Source organism: Salvelinus alpinus, chromosome 30 (assembly GCF_045679555.1).
Source record: "Salvelinus alpinus chromosome 30, SLU_Salpinus.1, whole genome shotgun sequence".
NCBI classification, from domain to species: Eukaryota; Metazoa; Chordata; class Actinopteri; order Salmoniformes; family Salmonidae; genus Salvelinus; species Salvelinus alpinus.
This window is the reverse complement of record NC_092115.1, coordinates 27,406,046-27,428,570: the sequence shown is the minus strand read 5'-3', so window position 1 is coordinate 27,428,570 and position 22,525 is coordinate 27,406,046. Positions and strand designations below refer to the sequence as shown.

At 42.2% G+C, this 22,525-nt stretch overlaps 2 protein-coding genes across 5 annotated transcripts in view; both read left to right on the top strand.

Moving 5' to 3' along the window:
• The window catches only part of ctnnd2b (catenin (cadherin-associated protein), delta 2b), a 122,478-nt gene that overhangs the window by 39,416 nt on the left and 60,537 nt on the right, over nt 1-22,525 (top strand). For both annotated transcript variants that reach the window (XM_071377193.1, XM_071377194.1), the window contains 2 exons: nt 3,762-3,796; nt 4,649-4,765. In XM_071377193.1, the coding sequence (XP_071233294.1) occupies nt 3,762-3,796; nt 4,649-4,765 (152 nt within the window). The remainder of the gene's footprint in view (nt 1-3,761; nt 3,797-4,648; nt 4,766-22,525) is intronic.
• LOC139560430 (uncharacterized) lies at nt 16,088-21,785 on the top strand. 3 transcript variants are annotated; one of them, XM_071377195.1, is made up of 8 exons: nt 16,088-16,513; nt 17,468-17,521; nt 17,852-17,950; nt 18,054-18,161; nt 18,379-20,449; nt 20,574-20,678; nt 20,767-20,838; nt 21,362-21,785. In XM_071377195.1, the coding sequence occupies exons 2-8, from the start codon at nt 17,480-17,482 to the stop codon at nt 21,568-21,570; spliced, it is 2,706 nt and encodes a 901-aa protein (XP_071233296.1). In that variant the 5' UTR covers nt 16,088-16,513; nt 17,468-17,479; the 3' UTR covers nt 21,571-21,785. The 3 variants fall into 3 exon arrangements, with proteins under 3 accessions (XP_071233296.1, XP_071233298.1, XP_071233297.1); XM_071377196.1 differs by lacking the exon at nt 16,088-16,513 and having other exon boundaries at nt 16,533-17,521; XM_071377197.1 differs by lacking the exons at nt 18,379-20,449; nt 20,574-20,678.

The following is a 22,525-nucleotide window of genomic DNA, read 5'->3' as shown; positions in this document are numbered from 1 at the left end:
CCGGGCTGGCCATCGCTCTGATATTCTCACATTGATTAAGGGACAGAGGAGCAGCAGAGCTCGATACCCATCTCAAGCTCCCATTTCCAGTGAATCCATAGTTATTATGATTTTTGTTTGTGTGCTCCAGATCAGAGATAATCTCCCATCGATCCCAGTGTGGTTATCTGACATAATAGTCCATATGTGAGCAGGTTGACATTTATTGGGATGAATCTTGTCCTGGAGGCAGAGCCGAGCGATTTCCACTAGATGTGCCAGTGGCAAAGTCAAAATTGTCTATCTATGCATGAAAACAAAAATTTGCTTTTTGGTCTTAATTTAAGGTTAGGATTAGGCATAAGGTTAGTAGTGTGGTTAGTGTTACGTTTAAGTTTAAAATCAGATTTTGTGGCTGTGCTAGTTAGTGACTACCCTGCAGAGCTGCTACCTGTACATGAGTCATCCCAATTAATGCTAACCTGCTCCATATGACGGCCCCGGTTTAGCAACTACATCAACATATTGGCCCATGTAAATGATTAAAGCTGCTGGCTGGTAGCCCAACCGGCCGCAGGATGGCACTATTATTCCTTTTATGTTGTTTGTCATCTTACGTCCTACTTTAATGTATTCAGCCAGTAATACACTCGTGTCCCCCACAGACCGGCTCATACATAAAACATACTACATTCTGTCTGCAAAGGTGTCAGTTTCATCCTTAAACCTCTACTGGATCGGTGTCCCCTCCCTGCGAGACAGTTGAGCTAACGTGCGCTAATGTGATTATTATGACGTTGTAAGTAACAAGAACATTTTCAGGACGTAGACATGTCTTATATGGGCAGAAAGTTGAAATTCTAGTTAATCTAACTGCACTGTCAAATGTTCAGTAGCTATTACGGTGAAAAAATACCATGCTATTGTTTGACGAGAGTGCACAACAACAAAAACGTTTATCATGGCAACTGGTTTGATACATTCACCTCTGAAGGAAAATAATGTACTTACATTCAGTAATCTTGCTCTGATTTGTCATCCTGTGGGTCCCAGAGATAAAATGTAGCATAGTTTTGTTTGATAAAATCCATTTTTATATTCAAATGTAGGAACTGGGTTCTACAGTTTGAACCCCTGCTGTGTCTGCCCCCGGCACATTTGGGCAGACTTGATACAACATTTTGAACAGTAATGCAATGGTTCATTGGATCAGTCTAAAACTTTGCATCTTATAAAAAACACATTTTCCGCCACCATTTTTGGATGTTGCATACCGCGTGAGTCTGTTTACCCTTTGCTGAAGGCGTACCGCAACATCAGGACATAGCATTAGCCACCCTAGCATGGTGGTTGAGAATTGTGTTTTATTAAGACAGTACGCATATTTTCTTGTTTTATTTGCCACCGACGAGCTATTAAATCGAGTTTAGGAGGAAATTGACTGTGCAGCCTGAATGGAGGATGTTTTATGTACAAGCCGGACCATGGGGGACACAAGTGTATTACTGGCTGGGCTGACTGCATCAACACCTAGAGGTAATACGACATCAGGAAGAACTACACTCTCTAGAGGTCTCGGCGCTTGCTGGCTTGCTGAAGAAGCACTCTGTGCATATCAAATCAAATGTTATTGGTCACATTCACATATTTTACAGCTGTTATTGCGGATTTAGTGAAATGCTTGTGTTCCTAGCTTCAGCAGTACAGTAATATCTAACAATTCACAACAATGCACACAAATCTAAAAGCAAAAGAATGGAATTAAGAAATATATAAATATTAGGAGGCCGTGGCTCGGGTGGTTGATGTCCTTGATGATCTTTTTGACCTTCCTGTGACATCATGTGCTGTATGTGTCCTGGAGGGCAGGCAGTGTGCCCCCGGTGATGCGTTGGGCAGACTGCACCACCCTCTGGAGAGCCCTGCGGTTGCGGGTGGTGCAGTTGCCGTAGCAGGCGGTGATACAGCTCGACAGGATGCTCTCAATTGTGCATCTGTAAAAGTTTGTGAGGGTCTTAGGGGCCAAGCCGAATTTCTTCAGCCTCCTGAGGTTGAAGAGGTGCTGTTGCGCCTTCTTCACCACACTGTCTGTGTGGGTCGACCATTTCAGATTGTCATTGATGTGCACGCCCAAGAACTTGAAGCTTTCCACCTTCTCCACTGCGGTCTCATCAATGTGGATAGGGGCGTGCTCCCTCTGCTGTTTCCTGAAGTCCACAATCAGCTCCTTAGTTTTTCCGACGTTGAGGAAGAGGTTATCTTCCTGGCACCACTCCGCCAGGGCCCTTACATCCTCCCTGTAGGCTGTCTCGTCACTGTTGGTAATCAGGCGTACTACTGTTGTGTCGTCTGCAAACTTGATGATTGAGTGGGAGAAGTGCGTAGCCACGCAGTCATGGGTGAACAGGGAGTACAGGAGGTGGCTGAGCACGCACCCTTGTGGGGCCCCTGTGTTGAGGATCAGCAAAGTTTAGGTGTTGTTTCCTACCTTCACCACCTGGGGACAGCCCTACAGGAAGTCTAGGACCCTGTTGCACAGTGCGAGGTTCAGACCCAGGGCCCCCTAGCTTAATGATGAGCTTGGATGGTACTATGGTGTTGAATGCTGAGCTATAGTCAATGAACAGCATTCTTACATAGGTATTCCTCTTGTCCAGATGGGATAGGGCAGTGTGCAGTGCGTTGGCGATTGCATCATCTGTGGCTCTGTTGGGGCGGTAAGTAAATTGAAGTGGGTCTAGGGTGTCGGGTAAACTAGAGGTGATATGATCCTTAACTAGCCTCTCAAAGCACTTCATGATGACAGAAGTGAGTGCTACTTCTCTGCTCTGATAAGAGGGAAGCCAGTTGATTTCTCAGTGTGGAGCCATTTTACAAATCAGATAAGGCATCCACTCATGTAGAATTAGAAATGTAGCCTACATAAAATGAAACACCCCTGTCTGTAACCTCAAAATGCTGGCAGAATCATTACAGACAATACTGAAGGTCTCCATAAACACCAGTGAGTTGCATTTTATTGTTATGTGCTAATTTTGTCTTGTGTGACCTTGCCTAGCTCCTGTAGGGGTTGTTTTCATGGCTACATTGTTAATATATGTCACCCGCCCCATGGCCCATGAGAAGAGGGGCAGTAGAGGCACACAGTACCTTGTGATGAAGTGCCGGGATGTTTTTTTTCTATGGTGTGTCGGGGGAGGGGTGGGTGGCGCCTCTGTGGGGAAAAGAGGAATAGGAAGGGGTGGTCGGCAATGGGGGAGAGGAGAGAGGGGGGCAGTGGCGGCTTTGAAAGCTTCTCCCAAGACCACGTGTTGTGTACCCCACTCCCCTCCCCCCTGGAGGTAGACCCCGTTCAGGCTTAGTGCTGCACTGGCTGGCTGGGCTACTCTGACAGAATACACCATGTTGACCAGACTAAAGAAGGAAGGGATCCCTACAGCCAGCCCCACTTCCAGTAATCTCTGCTCTATAGTACTGTAACCTAGTGATGCCACACGGACATACAGACTGGGGACAGAGCCAAGTGTTACTGTAGCGGCATCTCACCCAAACCTTATCCTCCCTCTCTGTCTCTAAACGGGGAATTCTCATTGCGAGGTACACATATATTACAGTTAGTGTGAGTTCATGTGGATGTGTACTGAATTCATGGAGATTATTTTTTTTTAATGAAAATGTCCCAGTCACCAGGTAATGCTCAAGGCTGGGCCATTAAGATGCTACGGCAGAGGAAGATGCTGTGTTTCTATTCTGACCATGCTCTGTTTCGTTCTTTCTTTCAGTTCAGCGGATGAGAAGTTTCGCTGGAATAACCAAGGTACGTACATTTTACATCCCATGCATGTAGTTCTGTGTTATGTCACAGAGCACGCGACAACCTCAGTTGAGTTGCATACTTTGAAATGATAGGTGTATCTTAGAGTAGAGTGGAGTGGACCATGCCTAGCTCCTAGGTGTGGACAGCTGTCATCACTTGTCAGATAGACACAGCTTTGTTGCTGTTCTGTCTTGTCAGTCCAGTGTAAAATGTTCACATCTAGTTGAGACTATATTGATGGGCTTAGAGCAAAGTATGAACGACAGAACACACCTTTGTCTTCTAAAGTATCAAACACAGGTAGTCTAGGATTTGATCATTGAAGCGGCGGTGGTCAAAGATTTATGACTGCAAATCATGTTCAAAATTCTGCTGCTCCTGCTTCTCCTTAGTCATCAACTCTGGGAAAGTTCCACTGATGTTTTGGATGAGATTATAAAAATGTTGCACAAACAGAATTATCCCTGAGTTAAAACACCAGTAATCATCATCATGACTCTAATAGGGTAGAGGACTAAGTGTCTGCTGCCAGTAGCCTCAGCCTTAGATAAGAGATGAATCCTGATCTTAAACCTCTTGTGTAAGGCCTTAACCCCTTGGCACTGTTTGCCATACTGATGACACTAGACAGAGGACAAGTATGTCAGTTACTGTAGGTAAGGACAAACAGCTAGTCAAGGAGAAGGTACGGCACGGCAGAGACACATTTCAGTGTATAGTCAAGAGCTTTTTGCTTATCTAGCATGGTCACTACCACCTGGCCGTCAGATTGTGTCTGTAGTAAACTCTAGCCTCTTTTTAAGGTAACTGAACACTAATCCTGCTTCTCTATTCATTTCTGTGTCTCCACAGACGGACAGAAGGACATTGAGGAAGAACTGACGACCGGCTTGGAGCTGGTGGACTCCTGCATTAGGTCACTCCAGGAATCTGGGATCCTTGACTCCCAGGAATTCTCCGCAGGCGACAGTAAGGACGCTCCTTACGTTATGCAGTGCAGATTCTTTTTTTTACTTACTTTTAGGTATATTGTTTAGTACCTTTTAAAACAGCAGAAACATTGTGAATAAAGTGATTTGATTTCAGAGTTGAATTACATCGTATCCTTGCTATAGTTAAGATATTTTCAAATTCACAAATTCACTAGAAATGGACAAATAGCTTGACATGTGCCAAATGAAAGCTAAGTTGACCGCAACACTTTTTTAACTTAGACATTTTTAGAACTGATTATGCTTATCAATATTCAAAATAAATGTCAAGAAAATGTCAAGAATTATCTGTACAAAATCGCCCAGATACAGAAATGCTAGGTGATAGGTCTCTCTTTTGTAGAGCCCAGAGTGATATCAATGACATCAATGACTGTTTCAATCAGGAACTATATACCGCAGGTATTTGTCTCTTATCACCTCTGCCTTCTGCATTCGAAACAGTTGTTTTCCTTTCTCTTTTGAACCCAAATGCCCTCACTTCATTTGATCCAAGCAATGCTCTTCATCTTTCCACTAAGAGCCACTGAGAGAGTATTATCTGTCAGGATAGATTCAGTATATGTCAAGGGTTTGATATGGAAATGATGTCTCGCCGAGGTGTCAGCGGCTTCCTTCGGGCATAACAGAGAACACGTGTACGAGGAACACGGTTTCAAATCAGCCACCGCAAAATCAATCGCGTTCATATTCAATCTGTTGAAAAGTGCAGGGAGTTTTGGGGCTAGAAAGGGAGAACATTTTCAGATAGTACTAGTTTATGCCCAGTGTGTGTGTGTGTTTTGGCACGTCTGTGTGTGTACGTACGTGCATGTGCACATCTCATAGACTGTGTTTGCACACATATGTGCACAGCACACCCATCTTACTCCCCTTTCGAGTAGTGAGGCTAAAATAGCATCTTGATGAAATATTGAAATGTTTTGATACAGAATGCAGGTCGTAGACTAGATGAATAAAGGAGCCCCTCCCTGTATATTTCAGGCACCCAGAGCGATCACCACCCCAGGGATATTCCTCTGGTCTGATAGACTACTTGACTGTACCACACACACCACAAATGAACTCTTCTATGAAAGCTCCTGCAATATTCACTTTCCTTCCTGAAATCCTCTCCCAAAGATTCACTACCATTGACATGATTATGTATTTAGGAAATACTCAATAACTTAACAGCCCGAAGTGGTCGCAGAAACATTTCCGTGGTCATTTTCATACAGTCGCTATTAGATGAATGGCACATGTTAAACAATAGAGTCACTTATGACAGCATTTTCAATGCTAATGACAGAGAGAAAGACTGTGTGTCTTTGCATGTTCATGTGGGTGTTTGGGTGACAGAGAGTGCGTGTGTGCGTGTGTGTGTGTGTGTGTGTGTGTGTGTGTGTGTGTGTGTGTGTGTGTGTGTGTGTGTGTGTGTGTGTGTGTGTGTGTGTGTGTGTGTGTGTGTGTTCTCGTTTTTGAGATCGTATTAGGACCTCAACTTATATAAACACCTTCCATATTAGGACCTTTGACCAAGTTAGGTCCAAAACCATGGTCTCAACTAGGGAAACCATTGGAATAGCCTGCAAATAGCATGCTAATATGCCTGGTTTGAAAATCACACAAAACTGTCAGGGTCCTAAGAAGGGGGTATTTTTGTAAGCCACCTGGTGGTAACATACCATACTGCAAGGTATCAAAACAAATCAAATCAAATGTTCTTGTCACACACACACACACACACAGTCTTGTATTGGTAACCATTTTAGGACACATTGTAGTAATATCTAACAAGTAATCTAGCAATTCAACAACAACCGTTCCAGAACAACTACCTAATACATACAAATCAAGTAAAGGGATGGAATAGAATATATACATATAAATATATGGATGAGTAATGACCGAGCGGCATAGGCAAGATGCCATATATGGTATAACATACCGTATATAAAGACACATGGTTAGCAGATGTTATTGTGGCGAACGCTGTAAATCGGTCAGTTCTTAACGTGAAGACTTGAAACTCAGGATTCTGTAAAAGCCTACCCCAATGAGGATATGTGTTTATTTTCAGCTTCCTGTGACAACCGGAAGTGCCTTGAATTGGGGTCATAGGGGCTGTTTCAAAGGGTTAAAAAGGTCACATCTTTCTAAAATGTCATGTGTGTGATTAGGCAACCCTCATGAACCGGTACATATTATAAAAACAGATTTTTATCCGTTTTTTTTGGCTCTTTTTGGAGGACTTACAAGTTCCACCTAGGTAGTGCTATGTATCCATGTATAGTCTGAATTTAATATATTTCCAGATTATGGTTGGGGGCCATATACAGAGCCACATATGTGAAGAGCAGCTGTCTCTGACGTTTTTGGGGAACGATATTGACATCCAGAAAGGTCTTAGCACAAGGCCCAAAACGAAGCCTGACCTAAATGTGAGGTGCTTTTGGGTGACAGCGGCAGAACCGTTGAGGCTAGAAGCACAATTCAATCACAGGAACCTTCCCAAGGTCCTCCCGATCTGTGCAAGCCTAACCTTGACAGTGTGGAATTAACCCTTAACAGTGAAAACAGGGTGTTTTCTTCTAACAGTTTACATTGACATCTCTCCCCATAGGAATACATTGCCTGCTGCACTAAATTCAACCTGATGCCTATGTGGGTTATGATTGCCATCTCAAGCTGTCTTCAATGACAATCCATCAGGCCACTATGAGGATTACCTGTGTTGAGTTTAAGCTTCCTAGAGCAACCGGAAGTGGTTAAATTACCCTAAAAGTGGTTTTGATATACCCAACCTGCAGTTTGTATAAACACTGAGTTCAACCCTCTGTAAATCAGTCAGTTCTTAACGTGAAGACTTGAAACTCAGGATTCTGTAAAAGCCTACCCCAATGAGGATATGTGTTTATTTTCAGCTTCCTGTGACAACCGGAAGTGCCTTGAATTGGGGTCATAGGGGCTGTTTCAAAGGGTTAAAAAGGTCACATCTTTCTAAAATGTCATGTGTGTGATTAGGCAACCCTCATGAACCGGTACATATTATAAAAACAGATTTTTATCCGTTTTTTTTGGCTCTTTTTGGAGGACTTACAAGTTCCACCTAGGTAGTGCTATGTATCCATGTATAGTCTGAATTTAATATATTTCCAGATTATGGTTGGGGGCCATATACAGAGCCACATATGTGAAGAGCAGCTGTCTCTGACGTTTTTGGGGAACGATATTGACATCCAGAAAGGTCTTAGCACAAGGCCCAAAACGAAGCCTGACCTAAATGTGAGGTGCTTTTGGGTGACAGCGGCAGAACCGTTGAGGCTAGAAGCACAATTCAATCACAGGAACCTTCCCAAGGTCCTCCCGATCTGTGCAAGCCTAACCTTGACAGTGTGGAATTAACCCTTAACAGTGAAAACAGGGTGTTTTCTTCTAACAGTTTACATTGACATCTCTCCCCATAGGAATACATTGCCTGCTGCACTAAATTCAACCTGATGCCTATGTGGGTTATGATTGCCATCTCAAGCTGTCTTCAATGACAATCCATCAGGCCACTATGAGGATTACCTGTGTTGAGTTTAAGCTTCCTAGAGCAACCGGAAGTGGTTAAATTACCCTAAAAGTGGTTTTGATATACCCAACCTGCAGTTTGTATAAACACTGAGTTCAACCCTCTGTAAATCAGTCAGTTCTTAACGTGAAGACTTGAAACTCAGGATTCTGTAAAAGCCTACCCCAATGAGGATATGTGTTTATTTTCAGCTTCCTGTGACAACCGGAAGTGCCTTGAATTGGGGTCATAGGGGCTGTTTCAAAGGGTTAAAAAGGTCACATCTTTCTAAAATGTCATGTGTGTGATTAGGCAACCCTCATGAACCGGTACATATTATAAAAACAGATTTTTATCCGTTTTTTTTGGCTCTTTTTGGAGGACTTACAAGTTCCACCTAGGTAGTGCTATGTATCCATGTATAGTCTGAATTTAATATATTTCCAGATTATGGTTGGGGGCCATATACAGAGCCACATATGTGAAGAGCAGCTGTCTCTGACGTTTTTGGGGAACGATATTGACATCCAGAAAGGTCTTAGCACAAGGCCCAAAACGAAGCCTGACCTAAATGTGAGGTGCTTTTGGGTGACAGCGGCAGAACCGTTGAGGCTAGAAGCACAATTCAATCACAGGAACCTTCCCAAGGTCCTCCCGATCTGTGCAAGCCTAACCTTGACAGTGTGGAATTAACCCTTAACAGTGAAAACAGGGTGTTTTCTTCTAACAGTTTACATTGACATCTCTCCCCATAGGAATACATTGCCTGCTGCACTAAATTCAACCTGATGCCTATGTGGGTTATGATTGCCATCTCAAGCTGTCTTCAATGACAATCCATCAGGCCACTATGAGGATTACCTGTGTTGAGTTTAAGCTTCCTAGAGCAACCGGAAGTGGTTAAATTACCCTAAAAGTGGTTTTGATATACCCAACCTGCAGTTTGTATAAACACTGAGTTCAACCCTCTGTAAATCAGTCAGTTCTTAACGTGAAGACTTGAAACTCAGGATTCTGTAAAAGCCTACCCCAATGAGGATATGTGTTTATTTTCAGCTTCCTGTGACAACCGGAAGTGCCTTGAATTGGGGTCATAGGGGCTGTTTCAAATGGTTAAAAAGGTCACATCTTTCTAAAATGTCATGTGTGTGATTAGGCAACCCTCATGAACCGGTACATATTATAAAAACAGATTTTTATCCGGTTTTTTTGGCCCTTTTTGGAACGTTTACAAATTCTATCTAACTAAGGGTATTCGTACATTTCTAGTCTTCAAAGCTATTGAGGGGATTTGTCTAGGGGGTCATAGCTTAAACATGTCTATGGCAATGAGGGGAGATGCGTATGTGAGTCTCGAGCTAATCAGACCATTGATATAAGAAGGCTTGCCCCTGGACAATTGTAACTTAACTGGGTGGCACAACGTGGCACTCCCGACATCATACTTGAATACTGAGCCAATAGCAGCATCTATATATTAGAAATGGCCTTAGGCCCCATAAAGTTCATAAACGAGATGGGCGTGGCCACCCTACCTTCATACTTGAGGCTTTAGCCAACCGCAAAATATATATACAGTACCAGTCAAATGTTTGGACACACATACTCATTCAAGGGATTCTATATTTTTACTATTTTCTACATTGTAGAATAATATTGTAGACATCAAAACTATGAAATAACACATATGGAATCACATAGTAACCAAAAAAGTGTTAATAAACAAATAAAAATATATTTGAGATTTGACATTATTTTAAGTAAACACCCTTTGCCTTGATGACAGCTTCGCACACTCTTGGCACTCTCTTCGCACACTCTTGACAGCTTCATAAGGTAGTCACCTGGAATGCATTTCAATTAACAGGTGTGCCTTGTTAAAAGTACATTTGTGGGCCTCCCGGGTGGCGCAGTGGTCTAGGGCACTGCATCGCAGTGCTAGCTGCGCCACCAGAGTCTCTGGGTTCGCGCCCAGGCTCTGTCGCAGCCGGCCGCGACCGGGAGGTCCGTGGGGCGACGCACAATTGGCCTAGCGTCGTCCGGGTTAGGGAGGGTTTGGCCGGTAGGGATATCCTTGTCTCATCGCGCTCCAGCGACTCCTGTGGCGGGCCGGGCGCAGTGCGCGCTAACCGAGGGGGCCAGGTGCACGGTGTTTCCTCCGACACATTGGTGCGGCTGGCTTCCGGGTTGGAGGCGCGCTGTGTTAAGAAGCAGTGCGGCTTGGTTGGGTTGTGCTTCGGAGGACGCATGGCTTTCGACCTTCGTCTCTCCCGAGCCCGTACGGGAGTTGTAGCGATGAGACAAGATAGTAATTACTAGCGATTGGATACCACGAAAATTGGGGAGAAAAGGGGATAAAATTAATTTAAAAAAAAAAAAAAATAAATAAAAAAAAAAGTACATTTGTGGAATTTCTTTCTTTCTTAATGCGTTTGAGCCAATCAGTTGTGTTGTGACAAGGTAGGGGTGGTATACAGAAGATAGCTCTATTTGGTAAAATACCAAGTCCCTATTATGGCAAGAACAGCGCAAGTAAGCAAACAGAGACAACAGTCCATCATTACTTTAAGGCATGAAGGTCAGTCAATGAGGAAAATGTCAATAACTTTTTAAAAGTTTCTTCAAGTGCAGTCACAAAAACCATCAAACGCTATAATTAAACTGGCTCTCATGAGGACCGCCACAGGAAAGGAAGAACCAGAGTTACCTCTGCTGCAGAGGATGAGTTCATTAGAGTTACCAGCCTCAGATTGCAGCCCAAATAAATGCTTCCCAGAGTTCAAGTAACATCAACTGTTCAGAGGAGAATGCGTGAATCAGGCCTTCATGGCCGAATTTCTGCAAAGAAACCACTACTAAAGGACACCAAAAATAAGAAGAGACTTGTTTGGCCCAAGAAACTCTAGCAATGGACATTAGACCGGTGGAAATCTGTCCTTTGGTCTGATGAGTCCAAATTTGAAATGTTTGGGTCCAACTGTGTCTTTGTGAGACGCAGAGCAGGTGAACGGATTATCTATGCATGTGTGGTTCCCACCGTGAAGCATGGAGAATGAGGTGTGGTGGTGCTTTGCTGGTGACACTGTCAGAGATTTATTTAGAATTCAAGGCACACTTAACCAGCATGGCTACCACAGCATTCTGCAGCGATACACCATCCCATCTTGTCTGCGCTTAGTGGGGATATCATTTATTTTTCAAAAGGACAATGACCCAAAACTCACCTCCAGGCTGTGTAAGGGCTATTTGACCAAGGAGAGTGATGGAGTGCTGCATCAGATGACCTGGCCTCCACAATCAGCCGACCTCAACCCAATTGAGATGGTTTGGGATGAGTTGGACCGTAGAGTGAAGGAAAAGCAACCAACAAGTACTCAGCATATGTGAGAACTCCTTCAAGACTGCTGGAAAAGCATTCCAGGTGTAGCTGGGTGAGAGAATGCCAAGAGTGTGCAAAGCTGTCATCAAGGCAAAGGGTTTGAAGAATCTCAAATATAAAATATATTTTGAGTTGTTTAACACTTTTTTGGTTACAACATGATTCCATATGTATTATTCTCAGTTTTGATGTTTTCACTATTATTCTACAATGTAGAAAATAGTAAAAATAAAGAAAAACCCTTAAATGAGTTTGTGTGTCCAAACTTTTGACTGGTACTGTATATTAGAGTTGGCTTTAGGCACTTAAAGTCACAGATCTAGGATCAGTTGACCTCCACATAATGTTAACATGAGCCACTAATATCTTACTTCAGTATTGTCTATAGCAGTTTCTTCATTAAGACTTATATTTGGCCTTAATATACACTGCTCAAAAAAATAAAGGGAACACTTAAACAACACAATGTAACTCCAAGTCAATCACACTTCTGTGAAATCAAACTGTCCACTTAGGAAGCAACACTGATTGACAATAAATTTCACATGCTGTTGTGCAAATGGAATAGACAACATGTGGAAATTATAGGCAATTAGCAAGACACCCCCAATAAAGGAGTGGTTCTGCTGGTGGTGACCACAGACCACTTCTCAGTTCCTATGCTTCCTGGGTGATGTTTTGTTCACTTTTGAATGCTGGCGGTGCTTTCACTCTAGTGGTAGCATGAGACGGAGTCTACAACCCACACAAGTGGCTCAGGTAGTGCAGCTCATCCAGGATGGCACATCAATGCGAGCTGTGGCAAAAAGGTTTGCTGTGTCTGTCAGCGTAGTGTCCAGAGCATGGAGGCGCTACCAGGAGACAGGCCAGTACATCAGGAGACGTGGAGGAGGCCGTAGGAGGGCAACAACCCAGCAGCAGTACCGCTACCTCCGCCTTTGTGCAAGGAGGAGTAGTAGGAGCACTGCCAGAGCCCTGCAAAATGACCTCCAGCAGGCCACAAATGTGCATGTGTCTGCTCAAACGGTCAGAAACAGACTCCATGAGGGTGGTATGAGGGCCCGACGTCCACAGGTGGGGGTTGTGCTTACAGCCCAACACCGTGCAGGACGTTTGGCATTTGCCAGAGAACACCAAGATTGGCAAATTTGCCACTGGCGCCCAGTGCTCTTCACAGATGAAAGCAGGTTCACACTGAGCACATGTGACAGACGTGACAGAGTCTGGAGACGCTGTGGAGAACGTTCTGCTGCCTGCAACATCCTCCAGCATGACCGGTTTGGCGGTGGGTCAGTCATGGTGTGGGGTGGCATTTCTTTGGGGGGCCACACAGCCCTCCATGTGCTCGCCAGAGGTAGCCTGACTGCCATTAGGTACCGAGATGAGATCCTCAGACCCCTTGTGAGACCATATGCTGGTGCTGTTGGCCCTGGGTTCCTCCTAATGCAAGACAATGCTAGACCTCATGTGGCTGGAGTGTGTCAGCAGTTCCTGCAAGAGGAAGGCATTGATGCTATGGACTGGCCCGCCCGTTCCCCAGACCTGAATCCAATTGAGCACATCTGGGACATCATGTCTCGCTCCATCCACCAACGCCACGTTGCACCACAGACTGTCCAGGAGTTGGCGGATGCTTTAGTCCAGGTCTGGGAGGAGATCCCTCAGGAGACCATCCGCCACCTCATCAGGAGCATGCCCAGGCGTTGTAGGAAGGTCATACAGGCACGTGGAGGCCACACACACTACTGAGCCTCATTTTGACTTGTTTTAAGGACATTACATCAAAGTTGGATCAGCCTGTATTGTGGTTTTCCACTTTAATTTTGAGTGTGACTCCAAATCCAGACCTCCATGGGTTGATAAATTTGATTTCCATTGACCATTTTTGTGTGATTTTGTTGTCAGCACATTTAACTATGTAAAGAAAAAAAGTATTTAATAAGAATATTTCATTCATTCAGATCTAGGATGTGTTATTTTAGTGTTCCCTTTATTTTTTTGAGCAGTGTATATGACTTTGTGGTTGTGGGTGGATTTCAACTGCTGGCTGGAATTCTCACTCAACTGTACCACTAATATGAACCTGTTCTACAGACTCTTGTAGACTACTATGCACTGAAAAACAGTTAATATGTTACAAATCAAAGCTTAACATTGAAATTTGTGATTTCAAATGCTAAAGTTAAATTCAGATAGGCATGTTATGTGCTCTCTAACACAAACATAAAATGTGTTGTTGCTGTAGACCTTTTAACAGATCTAGGAGCAGTTGACCACAGAATGTTAACATTAGCCACTAATATCTGACTTCAGTACTGTCTATAGCTGTTTGTTCATTAATACTTATATGTGGCCTTAATATACAGCATATGACCTGGTAAAGGAGAGGGGGATGGGAGCAGAGAAGGGGATGGGAGGCTGCTCAATGATTGGCTGTAGTGTAGGGCGTGTCATACAATGTATCAAAATTTCAACTGCTGGCTGGAATTCTCACTCAACTGTACCACTAATATGAGCCTGTTCTACAGACTCTTGTAGACTACTATGCACTGAAAAACAGTTAATATGTTACAAATCAAAGCTTAACATTGAAATATGTGATTTCAAATGATTAAGTTAAATTCAGATAGGCATGTTATGTGCTCTCTAACACAAACATAAAATGTGTTGTTGCTGTAGACCTTTTAACAGATCTAGTTGACCTCCACAGAATGTGCACATACACACTAATATCTGACTTCAGTATAGTTTATAGAGGTGTATATGTCTGTCTGTGTCTTTCAGTTTCTATTTAGACTACATCAAATATGAAGAAGCTGTGCAGCCACACCATGTTCAACATGTTACCTAATTAGCTAGCTAGCTGACAATCTGGTTTACCTGTAGCATATAAACATTTGTTGGCACAGAAAGAAAGGGGATATGAAAAATGATTGATCAAATTCCTCCTGCCAATATCTGACTAGGTTAATAACTTAATATTAAGTTAATATGGACCCATTGTCTTAGACTTGAACTCTTGGACCAAACAGTGGGACTCTGATTTCAGCCATAGGGACTTGTGACTCGACTCCTGACTCCAACATTGGTGACTTTGACTCAACTCAGAGTAGCCATAGGGTCTTGTGAATTGACTCGGACTTATGCTTTTGTGACTCAACTACAACACTGCTGCCATTACATGGCTACTACTACTGCTTCAACTACCAATTCTAGCAAGTTGTACCCCAGGTTGGGTACACTTTTCTGCTGCTCCCTCAAAAGCATTAAGCAGACATTTTGATTATACCTCCCTCCCCATAACTCTCTGTTGGGGTGAGGCTTTCTACAAATATACTAAGCAAGAGGATTACAACAGCTAACACAGGAAGCTGAAATCCTGGGGTCTGCCTTATATTCCCTCAGTTCTACCCCAGTTTGAAAATGTGCTTTTCATCCATGACCAGGCCATGTTTCGGCCATTTTGCCGCACTAGGCAAGTCTGCAATAGACCTTCTCCTACCCGGAAAAGAAATAGGCCTATAGTGTACAATGTTGGCCTATAATGTCATTTTATAACTAGGCCTAACATTTGATAGCCTACCATTTGTAAAACATGCAGTTGCGTTGGCTTTATTAACCCAGTCCTGATTCCTGACAAAGGCTTATAGGGACTTGTCCTTTAAGATATGAACATCAGCTACCCATCAGCTACCCAATGTTATTATGAGTTTTCTTGAGGCTTTTTGCAAAGAGATCAATGCTGATGTAAAGGCCTACGTCTTCACAGCAGTACAAACCTGAAATCACGTATTATCATTAAATTTTATTCCACATTGTGAAACCAGGGATGTAGTGGAAGATAAATGCAAATATGATTAAAAAAAGGCCTGTTATAAGAGAGAAAGAGAGATTGTGAGAGTAGCTGAGTGCCTATAGTGAGAGATGGCTGTTAATATCAGTAGGCTGTTTGAGTGGTCTGTGGGCAGGTAATTAATCTGATTGCTGATGGGTTAGGTTGCTAGATCGAATCTTAACCTGCCATAAGCTACTTTTGTGTCAGCAAGTCTCCCCAGTGAAAAATGTACATATCCACCACTCCATCTTTCATGTACAGACCATTCAAGTAGCTGCACTTAACACCTCACTGATACTGATTGTGTAAGCTACAAACCCAAATTGTCTAAGGAAATGTGGCTAACAGTAATAACATTGCAGACATATTCAGAAATCTGGGCTGATGGAATCATTGTTATGCATATCTACTGGCCATAATTTCCGCTTGAGGTCCTGCCCCTCCCCCACTGCAAAGTGCACAACAGTACCAAACTATCAAAGGTTTTATAGGTCAACACAGCCCCCCCCCTCCCCCGTCCTTTGTATATTATTTATATATACTTGTGTTCCCATATGTACTTCCTGTATCGATGTGTTGTTAATAAAAATATTATAATAATAAAATATACAGTTCCCCCTCCCCCATGTTGCAGCATAAATCTCTGCTCAAGGTTGCCATGTACACTATTTTGTGGTTTATTGTTGTACTTTTAAAACTTTGTGGCAGGTGAAAGGTTTTGGTCGCTAGGTGGAAGTTGTATATTGCAACGTTACCAACATGGCATTTTAAAAAATCATTAATTTCCCTGTATTCTGCTAAAATTGTGCTAGTGAAGGTGGGTTTTGAAGGCTGGTTTTGAGCAGACTCATAGAAATTTGAAATTGACCTGGCAAACCTGTCCCTGCCTGAGCGTGATCACCACTGGAGTAGCTGTGCAGCACGTGTTAAGGAAGAGGAGGATGGTTGCAGATGTTTGCATTCATGCAAGAAGGTAAGCTATTAACTAAACTGTTAACCAATATTTTAGCTAAAATTGTATTTGGTGTATTGACAAGCAATGCATGTTCTCGTTGTCTTTATTTTTAATGAATTAATGTCAGTCATGTATGTCTTTCGGTGGAATCCAACATGCATTGACGATGTCTGAAAGCCGCATTGTGTCAGATATACTGCGTCATGACATTGAAATTGGCAGGTTTATCCAAACAATTCATTAATGTGCAATTGTTACTTTGCATGTTTCTACCTTATAGTTATTTGTGGCTTGCTAACGGTTAGTGTGCTAGCTAACGGTTAGCGTGGTAGCTAACGGTTAGCGTGCTAGCTAACGGTTAGCATGCTACCCATGCTACCGGTAGTTAAAAAAAGAAATATGCTAGCTATGGTTGCAAGCTAGCTAATAAGTTTAGCATAATTGGTAAACGTGTCTATGATTTAGAATACATGATTGTGGTTAACACAATGTTACATGCATTGGAAAATAATATTGCTATAGTGTAACAAGCTAGCAAGAAAAGCCAGTTCCTTTTCATCTGTTTTGTCAAGTCATAAGCCTGTATGTGTGTTAAAATATTTAAACCCCCTCATTAAATTCATGTATTGAAGTTGCGCCCGTTTTTTATAGCCCTTTCTTACCCAAATACCGTTTTTTACATTGAAATAATTCAGATGAAAATAAGAAATATGTTAAACTAATTAAGAAATAAGTGACCAGATTTTTTTTATTGAAAACCATGGACATTAGTTTGGGTGGGGGGAGGGGCGTGGTGGGGTTCCTAGTTCTTTTTTTTTTGCACATAAAAGAGTGAAACACCACAACAAGAATAAGGGTTGTGGAAAGTGTCCATTTTGGTAGGACTGTGACAATTCACTGTCTTGAAAAAATATATACATATATTGGCAGATTCTTTAACCAAATCCCTATTTCTTACACACATTTTTTAAGATCGAAAACATAATGGAAGATAAGAGTCCAGGAACCTACAAAGTAACCAATGCGGTATGTTTTCTGATTTGCCTAGTATTTAGAGTACGCTTGCCTTGCTTTAGCCAAACCACTCATACTGATTCTCTTTTAGTCCATCCATAAAAGCAGATTCAGCTTTAGTTGCATGCAGGAACTTGCAGAATGTGCTTATGTTATGCTTATACTTGCTTTTTTACCCTTGAAAGTAGTTTTAAAAAACAGAAATTGTAATAGATGTTTGTTGGACCTCTATTAGTCAATGATAACAGTCATTGGTGTCCCCCAGCCCATCCCCTGTTGTGTGCCGAGCAATCTTGTCATTCTATTAAGTCTCAACTATTCTTTTTGTCTTCCTTTACAAAGGCACTGCCGAGGCTAAGAAGGCGCATGGAACATCTAAAGAAGCATAGTTCAACTTGTGAGGCCAGATTTGAAAAGGAAAAGATAAATCCCGAAGCGCAGGTTTGTCAGTTGTTTAGAATGAGGATACTGGGGATGGTTGAATCGTTATCATATCCTATTGACTAATTTGCACATGACTAATATCATTTTATTGTATCCTTAGATGTCAGACACCGAAGCTGCCAGTACCTCTGAGGCTGCCAGTACTTCTGGGTCGATAGTCATTGTGTTGGATGATGCACCACCGTTGATCAGAACAGACAGTATATACGTAAGTTAAAGTGTCATTCAACACCAGACATACTGTAAGTTCTTGTGAATCAGCTTTGTAAATCAAAGATGGGCAAGTCTGCACTTTCATCCCATATTCATAGTATTATAACATAAACAAGTAGAGGAGCACAGTCGTAACTAATCAAAATGTGCCGGTGTCCAAATACTTTGTAATCTGTCTAGTTATCCAATATAATTTTTTTCTTCAATACAAGTTGACCAAAGCTATGCTTGGATACAAGACTGATGACTCAATAACCAGCATTGACAACAGTGAAGGTGATTATGTCCCAGGGCCATCAGAATCATCAGAGGAAGACAATTCTGATGATTTTTCAGAACCAAAGACAAGGGTGGACAGCAGTAAACACGTTGATTTAGTCTCAGAGGGAGACAGTTCAGATAAAATAGCAGGAGTCAAGAGAAGGAATCCCTACAAGAAGACTAGCAAGAGATGCAGAAGTTCCTCAGAAGAAAACAGCTCAAATGAAGAAACAGAACTCAAGAGAAAGAATCAATATGCAAATACTTATAAGAGATGTACTAGTTCCCCAATGTCAAACACTAGCAGTGAATCATTGCTTGTAATGAATGTCTCAGAATTAGATGGATCCAAAAAGTACCACCAAAAAAAGCACTTCTGTCTGTTTTGCGAGCAACCGCAATCCAAAATTGCCCGTCATTTACAACGTAAACATGGGGATGAAATAGAAGTAGCTACTGCACTTCGGTTTGCAAAGAGATCAAAAGCTAGGAGACTTCAGCTGAATCTTCTTCGCAAGAAGGGGAATCGGGCACACAACATTCAGGCACTTAAAGAAGGAAAGGGGGTTTTGGTACCATGTAAACAAACAAGTAATGACAAGACCAATCACCAGGACTATCAGCATTGTTTTGCCTGCCATGGGCTCTTTAAACGCAAATCTATGTGGAGGCATGTGGCAAGGTGCACACTAGCACAACACGTTCGAAAGGAGATGCCTGGCAAAACCAGAATACAGGCGCTCTGTGCTAATGCTCAACCGGTTGCTAAAGGAGTGAGTGAAAAGGTATGGAAACTTGTGAGTAACATGGCTCAAGATGATGTAGCCCATGCAGTAAAACAAGACAGATACATCTTGGCATTGGGTGAAAAAATGTACAACAAGAAAGGGGAGAACCCCTCACAACACCAGCACATTCGTCAAACTTTGCGAGAACTAGGGAGACTTGTGATTAAAGGTAGAAAGGTGACACCACTGAAAAAGATGAAGGATTATATCAACCCAAAACACTTCCAACACATCATAAAAGCTGTCAAAGAAGTGACTGGCTATGATGAAAAGACAAACAAATTCGAAAAAGCAACCCTGGCGACAAAGCTTGGGCAAAGCATCCAGAAAATTGCAGACATCATGGAGGGTGAAGTTCTTATTACCCAGAATGAAGAAAAGTTGAAGCTTGTCCGAGACTTCCAAGGCATCTACCGTCTTCGCTGTAATGAAATGATCTCTTCTGCTGCATATCGTACACTTGAACAGAAGAAATGGAACACACCGCAGCTTATTCCATTAGCAGATGACGTTAAAAAAATACACATGTACTTAGATGAAAAGCAGAAACAATACTACAACCAACTGTGCGATGAGAAAACCTCAGGAAAATGGAGCAATCTAGCAAAAGTGATACTGCCTCAGATGATTATCTTCAACAGGAAAAGAGAGGGAGAGGTGTCAAAGATGTCTGTGGCAACATTTCACTCCAGGGACAAATCCCCACTTAACAAAGATGTTGCAGTGGCGCTAACAGAGGTTGAGAGACTCCTCTGTGCGCATTTTGAACGCATTGAAACCTGTGGGAAGCGTGGCAGGAAGGTGCCTGTAATCCTTACTCCAGTGATGGTGGAATCTTTAGAGCTGCTTATCAAAGAGCGGTGCTCATGTGGAGTGAGCGAAGGAAATATCGACTTATTTGCCAGGCCAGGATATGATACACATTTTCGGGGGAATGACTGCATCCGCGCCTATGCCAAACAATGTGGTGCCAAGTTACCTGAAGCATTGTCATCAACTAAACTACGAAAACAGGTTGCCACCCTCTCCAGAGTGTTAAATCTCAATGATACAGAACAGGACCAGTTTGCTGACTTCTTGGGTCACGACATTCGGATTCATCGAAAGTTCTACCGTCTTCCAGAGGGAACGTTTCAGTTGGCCAAAATAAGTAAAATACTGATGGCATGTGAACAGGGCAGATTGGCAGAGTTCAAGGGGAAAAGTCTGGATCAAATAACCATCAGTCCCAGTGGTAAGTTTACCCCCAGTGTTTAGTTTAATGGCAAAAAGTTTACACTGACAATAAAAACAAAGCTTTTGTTTTGCGCAGATTTAGCTTGCCTCAATTTAGCATTCTTCTTTTGGCCATCTTTTAGAAAAAAGCATGGCTGAAAATAATGAGGCTGCAGACTCTTGTTCATCAGAGAACGACTCTGAGAGAGAGGAGTCATCTGAAAAATCCTATGAAGAAAATCTGACCGGTATGCCTATACCTTACATAGATATGGATGTATTCTTAATTACAATGTCCTTTTCGAAAAATACATGTTTTCCACTGATGTTTTCCAGGAGAGATGTCAGCGATTCGGGCCAAACAGCCAATGACCAAGGGAAAGCTGGGACAAAAGAGAGGCTCACATGGTTAGACTGTTTCCTGCTGTCTTCAGTCAGTGCATTTTCACTCTGTAGTGTCAACGTATAGTACAGTGCTGGTCCAGATCAATCCTGTCTTCATCAGTTGGTGTATTTCCAACCATGCCAGTACAGAACGGATTAGTTTGGATTGGACACAAGTCAAGACGTTAGATCTGAACTAGTGTGTCAGGATAGATGATAACACAGAAGGATTACCACACTTTACATTGTTTTTCCTGGGGGAGGGAACTTAATTTAATAAGTATTGCTTTTATTAGAAGGTTTACATTGCAAACAATTTGATGGGCTTAGATTCCATACAGATTGAGTCTGCCTTGATGTCAGCATTGCACATTCTTCTATCACATCCTTATCTATGTAGTTATTTAGTTGGGATTGTTAGTTTAACCTCAACACACTCTGCAGATACAGCTGCAAACTTGTAGAGTTAATACAGAGATGAACACATACTGTATTGTACTCAACCTTTATTTAATGTAGTCATTCATAATGTCATCTCTTTCCAAAGGTGCCAAAGGAACAAAAAGGTTTTGGTCGACAATAGAGGTGGATGCAGTTGAAGATTCCTTGATGAATTTTATCCGAATGGGAAAAACGCCTGGAAAACAAGACTGTGAGAAATGCATTGCTGCTTCTGGCCAAGCGCTAGTAAACAGGGACTGGAGAGCAGTAAAGTTCTATGTACACAACAGAATAGTTGCAGATCAGAGAAAATAAGTGTATAAGATGCTTCTATCTTGGTGTACCTCTGAGGATTTAATGGGACTTACTTGACTTAAGCTCATAGGCAGTTGATGAATGTCCTCCATCTCACTCTGTTTGGGGGAGGTTTTCCCAGGTGGGTTGTTCACTTTTGGAGTGACTAAGGTCTCAAGAATACAAAGCCTGCTGACTTTGAATGTTACAGAAAAATAAAATAAATTTTTCTAAACTATTTATCTGATACTTGGATATAATGACTCCATGACTGAAATGGTTGTTCCAGTTTAAATACTTTACAGTAGAACTACACTACAGAAGAACTACACTACAGTAGAACTACACTACAGCCGTTGAGTTGCCATCCGTGTTGCATCATTGTGGCATTCTACATGCAATATTTTCAGTCATAAAATAGAATGAATGCATCAAATATCGATGTAATAAATGTATCACTCGTCACTTAAACAATGCCACTTTATATAATGTTTACATAGCCTACATTACTCATCTCATATGTATATACTGTACTCTATACCATCTACTGCATCTTGCCTATGCCGTTCGGCCATCGCTCATTCATATATTTATATGCACATATTCGTATTCATTCCTTTACACTTGTGTGTAAAAGGTAGTTGTGAAATTGTTACATTACTTGTTAGATATTACTTCACGGTCGGAACTAGGAGCACAAGCAATTCGCTACACTCGCATTAACGTCTACTAACCATGTGTATTTGACCAATTTGATTTGATTTGATTTGCAATGTGCGGTCTCCAGTAGGTGGTAAAACTTACAAGTGAACTTTTTTCAAGAAGTCAGCAACTTTCGGTGATTTCCTCATATTAGATTTTTTTTCTAGCTCATGAGTGTAATTTCTGTACTTCTATGATGTCTGGAAAGCAGGGTCCTAAAAAGGTATGTAAATGTGAGGAGTCCTAAATTGGTTAGAAATGCAAGACTGTGTGT